The sequence below is a fragment of the Lynx canadensis genome, chromosome B4 (assembly GCF_007474595.2).
Source record: "Lynx canadensis isolate LIC74 chromosome B4, mLynCan4.pri.v2, whole genome shotgun sequence".
NCBI lineage: Eukaryota > Metazoa > Chordata > Mammalia > Carnivora > Felidae > Lynx > Lynx canadensis.
Window position 1 is genome coordinate 135,534,881 of NC_044309.1, and position 14,763 is coordinate 135,549,643.

The 14,763-nt window shown below is 62.3% G+C and overlaps 1 protein-coding gene across 1 annotated transcript in view; it reads right to left on the minus strand.

The window, feature by feature from the left end:
- The window catches only part of SCUBE1 (signal peptide, CUB domain and EGF like domain containing 1), a 180,746-nt gene that overhangs the window by 43,842 nt on the left and 122,141 nt on the right, over positions 1-14,763 (minus strand). The window contains exons 9-11 of the mRNA XM_030320864.2: positions 12,627-12,752; positions 8,382-8,498; positions 5,579-5,668 (exon numbers count right to left, since the gene is read on the minus strand). Coding sequence (XP_030176724.2) covers positions 5,579-5,668; positions 8,382-8,498; positions 12,627-12,752 — 333 coding nt within the window. The remainder of the gene's footprint in view (positions 1-5,578; positions 5,669-8,381; positions 8,499-12,626; positions 12,753-14,763) is intronic.

Sequence of the window (14,763 nt, forward strand, 5' to 3'; positions counted from 1 at the left end):
AGGGGCCAAGAAAACTAGGGAAGGGTTAAGGCAGGACAGCGAGGGGCTGCGGGCAGGGAGCGTTGAGGCCCAGGAGTGTGCGGGGGTCAAGTGTGCCCGGCCACCGGTGGGACGGAGCGGAGTGAGGAGCAGCGGGGCAGGCCGGGCGTTCCAATGCCCAGTTCATTGCCCCTCACCCCACGCCCAGCCCTCTGGTCCAAGCATGGATTCCCCCAGGGAAGCCACAAAACACCTGCCCCTGAAAAGCCAGGGGACCCTGGCTTAACCCTCACCTCCCTGAGCCCGGCCACTTCTGCCAGCGGAGGACGACTGTCTCCCTCAGTCCTCAGGGGTCATCCCACCTGGCGGTCTGACCACGTCACTCTCTTTGTGACACCATTCGGAGCTCCCCACACGCTAGACCCCACCCCCCTCTGACCTCCAGTTTCACGAACACGCTCTGGCCCGTGCCGCGTCCACACCGCCACACGCCGGCTTCACGCTTTAGGATTCTCTGCCGCACGCCGTGTCTGCAAAACCCCCGTCTACCGCAGGGTCTGAAGCCCAACAACTGGGCCTCGGCCCACGTTTCCTGCCAGGTTCTCTCTGCCCGCCGCCCCATCTGCGGTCTTCCTTCACAGAACCCGCCCCCAGAGCCTGGGCCACGGCTTGCCCACACTGACCTGTACCCACACCTGTAGTTGGGAGGGAGAATGTCCGCAGCTCCCCGTACCCTGCCTTCGCCCCTACCCTCATTCTGGGGGCTGAGACAGGGGCGTGCGGGAGAGGTCTTGTGTTAGCTGTGCCCCCAGAAGGATCATCTCTCACAGTTTTTATACTTTAGGAGACGGGCCTACAGACCGGCTAGAACCAGATTCAGATTTCACGTGGGGCCCGGAGAGAGGGGGAAGGCTGCAAGGCCTCAGGCTCCAAAGGCAGCCCAGGGACTTGAGGGCGAGTGCCCTGGGCCTCTGCAGGGTGGGGGCGGGCCCGCTTCCCCCAGCCAGGCTTGGTCCTTGCAAATGCAGGGCCCGGGCACCAGGAACCCTGGTTCTGCCTGACCTACTGGGAGGCTGGGGGTGAGTCACACCCCTCTAAGCCTCAGTCTCCCCTCTGGGTCAGGAACCTGCCCTGTGTCATCACCTCCCTTGCCTCACATCTGCCTGAGCCCCTCCCCACTGCCAGCCTTGCCCAGGATTCAGGATCTGGGTCTGCCCTTTCTCTCCCAGCTGGACACCTGCCTGTGTGAACAGCGAGCAGTGAGGCCCCACTCAACCCCGGTCCCCTCCTCCAGGAAGCCTTCATTCATGCTCTCGGCCAACCAGCCTACCCTGTGCTCCCGCTCTGGGCAAGGCCCCACGCTGTGCCCCCAGGGGCCATCAGAGCTGGCATAGTCTTGGCATCTGCCACACGTCAGGGAGTCCCAGGCTTATGACAAAATAGGGTGCTGGCGGAGGAGGGGCAAGGAGTGGAGATGGGGGTGGCAAGGAAGGACCAGTTAGGTCTGGACAAGCCTCTGTCAGGCGGAACTCTCTAAGATGGCACCTGGGTAAAGAATGGTGGGTGACAGGGCCCACTAGAGCAGGAAGCTGCAGGTGCAGGCCTGAGGGACAGGCAGAGGGTGGCTTCCGGGAGGTGATGGATGCCAGCCAGGTAGGTCTGGGGGGAGGTGGCCTGGGAGGTTGGTGAGGCCTGGGAGGTGGTGGCCGCACAAAAGAGGTGGCAGGCGGGCGGCCCCTGGGTGGGCAGAGGGGCCGGGAGCTGGGGAGGAGGAGTGTGAGTATTCCCTCTGTGGGGCCTCACCTCCATCTGCAAAGTGGGGACGTCTGCCTCAGGGCTGCGGGAAGACTCACTGGTGAGGAGCGCAAGTCAGCAGAGGGAGTGGGCTGAAGGGCACTGAGGCTGCCGGAAGGAGCGGTGGGTGCTCACCGTGGTGGGGGGCGGGCGGCGGGGGCTCTAAGCCCACCTGCAGGGGCGGGGGCGGGGGCGGGGCTTCCTGCACCGTCCAATGCATCCCGTGCTGCCAGCCCCGGGCTTGTGCCGGGAGAATGGTGGCCCCGGGGGCCCTGGGATAAACCAGTAAAGAGGGCAGACGTGGGCTCTGCCTCTGGAGCTCACAGCAGCCAGACATCCCGGGAGGTTCCTCCGAGCCCAAGCGTGAACCCCCTTGCGGTCAGTATAATAACAGCTCCCTGGAACGTCCTTAATTCCCCATGACCCTGCATGGCAGAGGCGACTCTGCAGATGCGATTAAATTAAGGCCCCTGAGATGGGAGCTTGTCCTGGATCATCTGGGTGGGCCCGATGTGGTCACAAGTTTCCTTAAAAGTGGAGGAGAGAGGTCAGAGAAAGAGACGGGAGCAAGGTCAGGGAGATGCAATGCTACCGGCTTTGAAGACGGAGGAAGTGGCCAAAAATCAAGAAATGTGGGTGGTTCTAGAAGTTTCTAGAGCTTCCAGAAAAAAAATGCAGCCCTTGCTGACACCTTGATTTTAGCCCGGTGAGTCCTGAGTCCGGTCTCTGGCCCGCGGGAGACAACGAGTTGTGCTGTTTTAAGGCACTAAGATTGCGGTAGCTTGTTCACAGCAACAGGAAGCTAACACGGCATCCAACCCACGTACACTGTGGGGAAGGGACTGACCGAAGACCCGGGCTGACACGAACAACAAAACAGCGCCTCATCAGTCTTGCTGTGAGTGGGGCCCCAGGGGCCCCTGGCAAACTTAGCGGGGTGTTCAGGGGCTTCGCACAAGTCGGCCAGATATTTGAAATTTATCACTCCAACCCTCAAGCCCAAATATTTCAATCGATTTTAATGTCAACAGAAAATCTCTTACGTATTTGGAGCCTCTTGAAAGGAAATGTAACCGCCCCTGCTCTTCGCCTGTGCTCGGTGACTGGGGGTAACTACAGAGAGCAACGGCTGGGTGCAGCCGGGACCCCAAGGGTGGGGCAGGGCTCTGCAGCCCTGAATGGCCCCAGGCTGTTCTGTGACAGACCATCACCCTTTCTGTGGCACGGAGAAGGGGGTGTCACCCCAAGGCTGCAGAACCAGTCTGTCGTTGACGTGGGGCACCACGGACAGGGCCGGGGTGGCGCATGCTCACGGCGCCTCACAGGGCCGCCAAGCGCCACCCTGCGCTCAGTCTTATCCTACCCCCTAAAAACGAGACCTGTTGACACAGGAAGGTCACTGACATCTCAGCCACCGGGGGACTGTAGCACGCGTGCCCTGCTCTGGCAGAAGCCTGTACCGTGACTATAATGGGCACCGCTGATAGTAGATGGTTCCAGGGCATTCTGGCTCTGCCCTTCCTCGCTAGTCTCTGCCCTCTCAGGAGGATCCGGGTCAAGGGGGGCAGACTCTGGAGCTGGGTGGCCCAGGGTCCGACCTTGCCCTCAAACCCTTCAGTGTCTTGCCTCCCTCATCTGCTCCTGGGCCACAGAACAAGGTCCTTCCCTCTGCCTATTCTACCGCATCCCTTCCAAGGACCCCAAACAGGGCGCACATGCCCACCAGCCACAGGCTCTGTCACACCGGCCAACGATGCTCATCCAACTCTGGTTCCCTTCATGGTCTACGCTGCTCTTTCCACACAGGGCCGGGCTCTGAATGTGATGCCCCAGGCGTGCTCTGACCAGCACAGGGGACAACGGGGCTGGCGACCTCCCTCGTTCTCCATTGTCGTGCCTCCGTTCACACAGCCTGGGAGCAGCCGTCCTCGCCAAGTGCTGCTAGTTAGAGCCTGAAGTTCAGTTGGATCCCAAGTCTGTCCCACATGGGCTGCTCTCAGAGGAGACAGGTGCTAAGAATTATGGGCTCTCGAGGGAGGGGCGCACCAGTGCTCTAGACGGCGCCTTTCATGGAACCCTCAAGGATGGTTACTTAGCTCTGGGTCCTGGAGACTCGTGGGCGCGCCTGCCCGCTGGGGCCTTCAAGCCCGCCCCGTGGCCATTTCCAGCCCTTCCCAGGCCAGCCCAGACAGCCCAAGTCAACATGACAGTCCCGTCCAGAGAGCTTGTGGAGAGGGGACTTCCAGACAGAAGTCCCGTCTGCCCGTGGGACCAGAGGTGAATCCTCCAGACCCCCTGGACCCTAGTGTTCTTGTTTGAGAAGCAGGGCGACGCCTGTCCTGCCCGGCATGGACTTCAGGCTTCACAGAACACTGTCAGCCCGGCTCTCCTCTGCTCCTCGAAGCTCCACCAGGGAGGGGGCCCTCAAGCCTAGTTCCCAGCACGAAAGGCCCCATCCCTCCCGTGGCCCCATTTACGTTTCCCTTCTCCCTAGATGCCTGGACTCTTTTGAGGTCCATATGAGGACCATGAAACTAGGTGACCTCTCCGGGACCCCGAGGCTCTGACTTCCACGGCCCCGGGACCCTGACGCTTAGGATGGCCCACACAGCCGCGACCTTCGGGCTAAGCTCAGCTGCGAAGGGTAGTATGTGACTGCGGGCAAGCCAGAGGACCCCACGAACTTCAGTTTCCTCCTCTGGGACATAGGAAACGTACCACCTGACCCACAGCGCCCCAGGCTGGTGTGCCACAAGGAAGGGTGTGACAGTCCCAAGCGACCCTACGGTTGTGCTCCAGAGGCCCGGCCGGGCAGCTGGCACCACTCAGGGGCCAGCAAGTGCAGAACTGGAGAGCTGAGGGCAGGGGGATGGATGAACGAGGGGCAGACTTGCCCCGTGCTTCCGCAGCCTGAGCTCGACGGACGAGCAGCCAGCCGGGTCCTCCTCCTCCTCCTCCTCCCCCCTCCCCTGCTCAGGGTCAGCCTCACCAGCAGGCCGCCCGGGCCACCCTGGGCAGCGCCAGCCGTTTCCGGGCGAGCCTCCCTAGAATCTGGGTCCAGCCCGGGGCGAGTGTCCGGAGCGCAGCCGCCATCACACCTGCCCCCTCAGGATAAGCGGGGGCCTGAAGCAGGACCAGCACAAAATGGGCCAGGGCTGTCCCCGTATGCCCACCTCAGGCTGGGTCGTTCACAGGGTCAGGAGCCTTGGGGCCGGAAGGGGCCGAGTGAGTCTTGCTTTGACCTTAATGGTCCTCTCCTCTCTGGGCAGCAGATTTCCCAACTATCAAGCAGGCCCCGGAGATCCCCGGGCCCCGAATCTAGATGGGTCTTTTTCGCCCTGAGCGTGGCTTCCCTCCTTGGCAAGGAGACCGAGAGGCACTGTGCTGCCTGAATCGCTGCTCTGCCCTAATGCCCTCCTTTGCTTCTGTGTCTCAGTGTCGCTTTGCTGACCTCGGGGCTCCCGACAGCCAATGTGGGCATTTACGGTGGGTAGAGGGGTCTCCTTACCCGCAGAGGCCCCCAGACACTGGCTCTGGGTTCTTTGCTACAAACACACAGAGAGATACACGTGTTTGGTGAGGGGCAAAACCTTTAACGAGGGAAAAGCGAGTTCACATCTGGAGTGGAGCCCCCTCCCCCCCGCTCGGACACGGCACGCGCGGGCACACGCCGGGGGCCCCCCCCCACGCACGCACACCCCGCACGCCAGCACGCACTCCCGGCCCCACACCGCAGCACGCACGCACGCGCACGCACACGGACAAGGGTGCAAGTACAACAAAGGAAGTGGAAGAAAAGTGTTACCCATGAGGAGCCGCCGTTTCACCCGCTTGTCCACATCAGCTACTGACGTGGCATTGAACTGAGAGCGCTCAATTGCAGCCTCATCCTTCTCTAAAACACAAGTAAGGGACAAACACGGAGCCGCTGGTTAATGAGAGCCCACTTCCCGCGGCCCAAGACAGTCAGCCTCCCGGCGTGGCGCACACACAGCCAACACGGCGTGCCGGGCCGGCGCGGCGTCTGCGCCGAGGGGCCGATCCCGGGAACCTCCAAGGGCGTGTTCAGGGCAGGGGCGAGGAGGCGGCGGGGGGGGGGGGGGGGTGCGGAACAGGGGTGGGGGGGGTGCGGAACAGGGGTGGGGGCGGGGGCGGGGGCGGGGCGACCACACGAGGGCACAGACGGGACGCGGGGCCCATCTGCCGACAGACAGAGGAGGCGGCTTGAGGTCAGAGTGGACGGACCCAGCCGCGGGGGGCCGCGGAAGCAGACGGCACGGCCTCAGCGCTCGGGCAGACACACGTGACTGCAGACACCCCGGCTCAGGCTGGACGGGCAGGCACAGGACGAGGCACAGGACAAAGGGACAGGGCCGCGAGGTCCGGTGATGGCTGTGCCTGGACAGCAAGACGCCCCGTCTCGAGGGCACGGACGTGCGTCAGACACTCATGCAAAGTTAAGAACAAAACACCCGGGAGAACAAACACACGCACAGCGATGGACCCGGTCCGACGGACGGACAGACAGACAGACAGAACAGGGGCTCGATTGGGGCAGCGCTGGTTGCCTGCTTGTCTATAGAGGACTAGAGCGAGACATTCAAGTGCTTGACAGGGGCCGCGAGAGGGGCCAGTCATCTCAGGAGCGTGCGGAGAGAGAGGCGGGCCGGCCGGCAGCATCCTGGCCGTCGGGCAAGACACTGTGCCCCGATGCTGCCCGTGGAGGCGCACGTGAGGTTAGTGGCCAGGAGGTCCTCGGCTCGGCCGGAGGTGTGTGGGGACACGGGCTCCCGAGGGGGGGAGCCTGCGCGGCGGTGAGCGGAGGCACACGGGTGGTTCTCCTGGCCCGCGGGGGGCGATGGCCCAGGAGCTGGGTCCGGAGGAGGAGGACCGCTAAGGGGAGGGGAGGGAAAGAGGGGGGGAGGCAAAGAGGGGGCGAGGGAGGTTACGTCAGAGAGGAGAGTTAGGCAGGGGCCTTGACATGCAGCAGACGCTAAAAGGTAAAAAAATGAGGAACGACGAGGCAGGTGGACAGAGACAAGATGCGTGAGACGAGGCTGGGTGGGTGTCTGGCCGGCGGCTGAGTGCGCTGGTCCCGTGGCCGGCGGGGGCCGCTGCGCTGCAGACACAAACAGGGAGGGCGACCCAGCAGACAGACAGGAAGGGGCTGGGGGGCCCTGGGGGGTCCCCCCGGCAGGACAGTGGAGACAGGGAGAGAGGTGGGAGAGGGAGTTCTAGATGGGATCAGGCTGCAATAGAGACACTAGTCTGAGACCAGGTTTTGCTTTGAAAAAAAAAAAAAAAAAAAATTTTTTTTTTTTTTTCGTTTTTTGGTTGTTTCGTTCGGTTTGGCTTTTGGCTCTGAAAATGCTTAATGAACGTCGGTTATCAGACAAGACAGGCAATCAGGGACCATCACCAGAAAAGCAGGAGGAATGAGATAAAATGAAACCAAAACGGCCGTCTGAGAGGAGACCACACAGAGGAAGGGAGAACCACGCAGGTAGCAGCCCCTGGGAGACAGCCGGGACCAGGCTGAGACGCTGGGGGCCGGCCCCGGCCCTGGCGCCCCCGCTCGGCCCCTCACAGGACGAGGGAGCAGTCGCGGGGACAGAAGGCGGCAGCAAACTCTGGCTCCCCGGCTCTGCCTGCTGGCCACCCCTTGTGTGAGTATCTTCAGAGTCAGTATGAAGAGATGCCCCCCGCTCCCGCCCTCAAAAAGAATAGACGTGACCACCGACCGTGGGCCTCTAAGGGTGGCTGACGTTGGAGGGAAGGGAAGCAGAGGATGAACAAAGTTGGGTGGGTGCCAACTTTGAATTCTTCTTTTTCTCAGCTGGAAGATGTGCTGTTATTTTTGGGTGGGAAAGAAGCGACTACTGATTACGGCAGGAGGCAACCCCAGATATTCTAGCTTCCTCTTGGAAGTAAGGACCGGGGGGAAGGGGACTCCATGTGACGACAGGTGAGGTGACAGAAGGGGCAGTGCTGACAAGAAGGGACTCTAGTTGGGAGAAGTCCAGCGAGAGCTCCGTTAGCTCAGGAGTGGAAGCAGTTAAAAACACCCAGAGTCCCCCCCGCCCTGCCCCGGGATTCTTCCGTCCGTCTCCCCTGGTGTAGACGATGAAGACTTAGAGCTGCTTTCTGAGCAAACCCCTTGGCTTTCTAGACTGTGGCGGGCAGCTCACGTCGCTAATGGGGCCAAGATGCAGGTTAGGCGTATGTGCTGTGCGTCCCCGTATCGGGAGGGAAACCCCTGCGCTTTAAAGACAGAAGGTCCCCTCCTCGGGCGCACACACCTTCCTCCTCCCCACAGGCCACCCCCCTGTTGAGGAGGAGGACCCGCAGAGAGCCCACAGTGACACGGAGCGGAGGTGCTTGGTCCTGGGTGGCTGGATGGCCCTGGGTAAGTCTCTACAGAAGGCTTCCCTCGGGGACGTCTGCCGGCCCCCTCGGTGGGGACCTGGGCGCTCCTTTTCTTGCTCCCTCAGGCTCACTTCCTGGGAACCGGGCCGCGGTGGGGTGCTGGCCAACGGCAGGGCCACACGGTGCACCCTGGGGGGGGCAGGGGGGGCGCACGGGAGCCAGTGCCCGGCACACTTACTTACCGATGCACGTCCGACCGTCTGAGTGGAGGGCGTACTTCTGGTGGCAGCCACACATGGGGCCCGTGTCTGTGTCCTCACAGCTGTGCTGGCAGCCTCCGTTTCCATAGTTACAGGTTACTAGTTAGGCCCAAAGCGTACATACGTGTGTATAAAAGGAACAACAACAAAGAGGATTAGTTTATTGGTGCTGGTTCATTCTCTTAAGGGACGGGGCGGGGGGGGGGGTGCAAAGTGACGGCATAAGATAAACAGCGAGTAAGCACACGTTTCCCTGGACTTCAGCCCCACCAGGGTCTTGGATGGGTTTGCTCGCTCCCTGGGCGTGAACTGGGGTAGGACGGGTGGACTCGGGTCGCGTGGGCTTCAGGGCCGGCTCCAGCTGACAGACTCGGACGGTGTTCGGGGAAGAAAGCGCTAGGGGAGACAATTTTATCCTTCCTAGGTTCCACGGGCACTTCGACACTGCCTGTCTGGACGGGACAAGTGTCTGTTAATGCCAGGCATGCCCTGCCAGGCGAGGGAGGGAGGTGGCGGGCCCGTGGCGAGGGGGACACTCATTCCGCGTGCGGGAGGGTGTCCCCAAAGAAGTCTGCTCCCTCCTAGTCCCAGCGGCCGTCTCCACCTGTATCCCCTCAGAGCCCGGATCCCCCGGAGGCAGTGTTCAAACAGACAGAACACATGCACGTTAATGTCATCTCAGGTGCGCTTTTGAGAATGACCTCTTACGGAAACACGTCACGTAGTTTGCAGCGTCTCACAGAGTCTTAAAACGTTTCACGGCATCAGCGACCCGGGTCGGCTAAAAGGGGGCCGGACAAAACACAGCCAGTCTGAGGTCGGAGAAGATAAATTCCGGTTTATTTAAAAGAAAACCGCTTGTTATCCCGTCTCAGGGTGAGAAGTATAGCCGAAGGAGATCCGAGATCTCTGTGCGAGGGGTTCTCGCAGCCCCCGCTTTACTCAGCTCGTAAGATGACAGGGTGCCCATCGCCTGCATGCAAACGGTGCCCCAGGGCCTTGAGGACGGGCTGTCTTCCTGGCACCTTAACCACTTATCTAGAATTCTATCTACGCTCTTCATGTATTTGGCAGGACCCCAGTGATGATCAAATATGCAAAAATAAATCTCAGGCCAACCACCGTCGGAGGGGCCGAAGATTCCGGAGTGGCAGTCTGGATTAATGACGCTCCTTCGGGTGGCAGCTCCCCACGACGGGTCCCAAGCATTCCATAACCGAGGCCCGCGGCCGCCTCTCCCAGGCACCCCTCTCACCCAGGGCACGGCACAGAGCCTCCAGGGCGTCCGTCCCCAGCGATGGCGGGGACCCTGTCAGCCTGGACACGTGCCATCTCCCTGCCGGCTGAGGAGGACACGAAGAGAGTGGCTTCTGCTCAGTGTCTCAGATGCCGTCCTTGCAACCAGAGACAGGCTCTGCCGGGCTGCCTCTGCCACAGGGAGCTAACGTCCCGTCTGGAGGAGGAACCCAACCTCCGGGGTGACATTTCGAGGACGTGCACAACTCTTCAGGAAGCACAACGGGGACTTGGAGTGCGGAGCCCCTCTGGCCCCTTCTCCACAGGAGCATCTCTTCTCAGCTTTCCCGGGGAGCCCGGCAGCCTGCGGTCACAGTCTCCCGTCTCTGAAACAGCTCAGCTCTCTGCCTAGGAAGAGCCCCGGGGAAGCCAAGGGCAGAGGCGGCCACAGATTTCAGGTGAGGGCAGAGCCCCAGGCACAGCCCCGCCTCGGGCTGGACGTCACGCGCCTCCCCAGATTGAGAGAAGCTTCGTTTCACAGGGGGCAGGGGTGCAGGCGTGAGGAGGCCGTGAGGACACCGCAGACAGTTGTTTCCAAGCTCTGGGCTCCAGGAGATGGGCCGCGCCCTGCAAGCGACTCCGAGGGCGAAGGTCTGTCTGAGGCAAGCTGGGGGAGGGCCGTGCTGAGGGTCCCGTGCTCCCCCACACGGACGTGCCCGCATCTCATGGACCGTGGGGGCCGGGCTAGTGAGCACCGAGAGCGCCCACAGCTTGTACGTGGAAGTGCATGCTGGAGCCTGGAGCTCCGGGACCACCAAGAAGGGATGGAAAAAGCGCCTCTGGCCCCGGCGTGGGTCCCGCACTCTGGATAGAAGAGTTGGGTGCCGAGGCCCTGCAGTCCTGCTGGCCCACGGAGGCGGGCTAGGCCCCCAACCCAAATCCGGATGTAGAACTTCCTAGACCTCGGTCGGCCTCAAGGGCCGGGGGAAAGCCTCAGAGCCAACTTTATGCTAACCCTTCACGTCAACCACACGGCAGGAGCCAGGGCCATCCGCGCGGGCCCTGCACAGGAGGGCTGCGGTCACCCACTCCTTGCCCCCAGGACCGGTATCCGATTCTATAAACACCTTGGCTATACGGAGCCCCCGCCAGCAGAGAGGGCGGGGCTTCTATTTCTTTCACCAGCAAACATGCGGGTCGAGGGCTTGAGTCTTCTCACTGAAGGGTGGGGAGGTGGGGGGGGGGTTGCTTCCCGGCTCACAGAGGGCCCTGCCTTGTCCCCGACCTCTCAGATCAGCTCGGCCCCTCGGGAGATGTCCTCTGAGCAACCTGTCCCCTTGCAGTGCTCATCCCAGACGGTTCAGTGGGTCCCAGCCACCACCGCCTGTGGCTCGAAGAGCTCTCTCCCCAGCACCCAGCTCAAGGCTTGGCCAGTCTTGCTGTGGAAGGAACGCTCTTTACTTCTGGCTGAGCCTGTCAACAAGCCTGCCCAGTCCACACGTGCTTGTCCCTGGCCTTGGTCTGGAGGACTGGGAAAGCTGCAATTCTGCACTCTCGGTTCTGAAGGGCACCAGGCGCAGCGGGTTTCTCTGTAGTTAAAGGACCTGTCCGATGCAGAGGACAGAGGGCCTGGCAAAGTCCTGGGGCTGGAGCCGGGCACTCGCCCGTGGTGACCGCCCGCACGCTCATCTGTGAGGCCCCACAGGAAAGGCCAGCAACAAGGAGGGAGGCTGCCCGCATCTCGGGACGTGCCTGGGGAGAAGGAAGCATCTCCACTTCGGGGAAAGGACGCATCACGAGTCGGGGCTGGAGCACGAGCTCCTTGGAGACAGGGACTGTGCCTACTGCATGTGGGTCCCCAAGACCTTGGTGACTGAGGAGCATGGGCTGGGAAAGGTGTGGCGGCCACCCACGGAACAGCTGATGACAATCACGGACTAAGGACGACAGGCCGGCGAGGGCCAGCTGTCTTCTCCACAGAACGAAGGATGGAAAGCGAGGCCAGTTTCTCTGTGAGCGCTGGTCAGCTCAGTCTCCCGTTCCAGTGGCAAGGCTGGGGCTGCTTTCTCTACCGGGAATCGGATTCGGACTCCTCCACACCTTTCTCTGCATCAGAGTGGGGCTGGAATGAAGCACGCGTCTCTGGCCAGACGTGGGCAGCAGGCACACCGGCCTCCCTCAGCTCTTCGTACACACAGAGCAAACGCGGCACCACGGCGGGCATCCCAGCTGCCCAGTGAGCCGAGGCTGAACCTGCCACTCCCCACGCACCTGCTGGGAGCTGGGTCTGACGCTCTTGGGGACTCGTGTGTTCGGCCACGGTCCTGCTTCGTTTGCGGGCTCCCAGTCCTCCCGGGGGAGGACCACATTAAGGGGCTGAATGACACCCGTGCCCCGTGGGCTGACCTCCAAGCTGGTCCTGAATGGCACCTTTGGCCAGAGGCCTCATTCAACCCAGATCTCCCAGGGAATCACCATTTACAGTGGGCCCCGCGGGGGCAGCCTGCAAGCTCCGATCTGTGATCCTGGAAATAAGGTCAGCACGGGCTGGGCTGGGACCCCTCCCCCCCCAAGCTCCTTTCCTTCTTTATACCATCCTGTCACCAAGGGCTGCCCTGGCCCACCGGGAAGCCTGGGCTTGTAGGTCTCTGTGCCACAGCCCTCCATACCCTGGGAGGGCTCGGCTCGGGGCCCATGGGTCTCTGGGGTCAGGGTCACAGCTCGCACCGGCAGGGCTGTTGAGCAGGGTCCTGCCCCGGGGCTGTCGGTGATTCGTGCCAGGTGGGGAAACCGCCGTGTCTAGCGATCACAGCCCTCATCCCTCATGCCTCCCCAGGCCTCTTCAGGGACCTGGCCCTCCTCTCGACCCCGAGGGGCGGAGAGCCCTCCCTGGGAAACGTCCAGCCGACCGGACAGATCCCCCCACCCCCCAATAAAGCAATGGCAGGAGACGCATGGGGATGTCTGACCCATTTGCCTCCATCTACCTACGTGTGCAGTCCTTCTGATTCTGGGCAAGGTCAAAGCCGGGCCTGCAGTCACAGGCCACCCCACCTTTGGGCGTCTCCCGGCAGATGTGGGCACAGCCGTGGTCTTTGTTCATGCAGTTCATACCCTCTGGGAAGAGACAGATGAGAGAGAGACAGAGAGAGAGAGAGAGAGGACCGGGGGGAGGGAAGAGAGAGAAAATTTCAGGCTGAAGAGAGGCGGCCTCTAAAACGTCACCATCAAGTGCAGCGTTCTGGGGCCGCCGTTAGCACGTGCACCGTCCGCGCACGGCGGGGTGTGCACCTAGCCGTCCAGCTGGAGAGGTCTTGGGGAGAAACCAGGGGACCCACGGAAGAAGCGGTCCCGCCCTAGGTCGGATTACGGAACCGAGTTCAGGTCGGGGCTTCGGACCGCTTCCCTACTAAAGCAGGCGCGGCGGCATCTCAAACGATGGCGGCGGATTGCATCGGAAGGGCACGCGGCCCTGCGCGGCAGGCGGCTGGGCCCCGAGGGGACGCTGACGGGTCAGGGGACCGCGGCGGGGGGGGGGGGGGCAGCAGCAGTCAGGAGATGTGTTGTGGCCTGGGAGGCGCCGTCGGCCCCGCGCGGCCACCCCTCACCGCGTTCCTGCACGAGTCGGAGGTAGCCGTGCTGCTCTCTTGGACCTCAGGGTGGCAGAGGCTCGTCTTCACCAGCCCCACGGCCACGCCCTGACCTACACACCACCCCCCAGCTGCCAGAGGGGGGTCTGTCTCTGTCCCTGGTCCCTGCGGTGCACCCCAGGACCCGAGGAACCCTCACTCCCAAACGCAGAGCCCCGTACGACCTCCGGCTCCGTCCGCACGCCCCTGTACCCCCCTGGAGCCTGTTCCGCGTCCCGGGGCACGCGGGTCACCATTGCCACAATCTCAGCCCGAGGCTCCTGCTGGTTGGCAGATGCTACTTTTTAAAGGCAAATGTTTGCAGACCTCAGGTGCCTTGTTCTGCGAAGACTCAGCCCCCCCGCCTTGCTGGTTGGGAGGCATCAGAGAGGGGAGCCTGCCCCAGGGTGCTGGGGCCGGGCCACCCCACCGCCTGCTCGTGTCCCCATCCTGTAGCTGGAGCCCTGCCCCTGTCGCACCTGCTTGGCGGGCCCTTCCGGCTCGTCCTCCCGGCCGGGCTCAGAAGCCCTGTCCCTCACAAGGCCAGCTGTGTTCCTGTCTCCTCTCTTTCCAGGCTCCCCGAGACTCTACTGGGGCTCCAAACCCTAGGCAGGAGCAATGTGCTTGGGCTCCTTGCCCCTATAAAGGCAAGCGCTCCCTTCAGAGGTGGGGAAACCATGCTTGAGACACCTGCCCAAAGGCCCACGGTACGCTGAGAGGCATCACAAGGACGTGGACCAGCACCTCAGACTCTAAACCTCTTTCCCACTCCTGGCCCAGAGGCCTTGTGGAGCGCAGAGAGCTGGGCCACCCTGAGTTTCCAGGGCAAGGACCATGGACCATTCACCTCGAGGCTCCAGAGGCCTGGCCTCCAGTCATTGCTCGCGGAGAGTTACACGGAAATGTTCCCTGAGGGCTCTGGCATAATGGGGACAGTGAGGGGCGCCTGGGGTGGGCCATCTGCCTCTCTCCTCAGTCACCCGTAGTTCCTAGGACATTCTCCCCACCCCGGGAGCCTGCCTGGAGTGGCTCGGACCCCCTCCGGTTGACCCCAGTTGATGTTTATCTTCCTGGTGATTTGTGAGGAGTTTCCAGGATTTATGAGGTCACTGGGGTCAAGTGAGAGGTTGTAGGTCACAAGTCCATCAAGAGGCTAAGGGCAGATGAAAGGAGGAGCTGCTGTCTGCCCACACAGCGCCCTGAGACCTTACTTCCGCGTCCTACCCGAGAGGCCCAGCCTTGGACGGAGGGAAGGAACGCCACGGGCGGGGACACACGGGGGCCTCCCTTCCCCTAGGTGGCCCACGTGTGTGTCAGGACTGGGTCAGTCTTGACCCTGTCCACTTTAAGCATGGGTGGCGGCGGGGGGGGGGGGGGGGCAACTGAGATCTGACATCTATTTAAAAACACAAACACCCTGGCAGCTACAACCAAGATGTATTTTAAAATTTTTATTTATTGGGGGGGGGGGCGGGCAGAGAGCCCGATGCGGGGCTCAA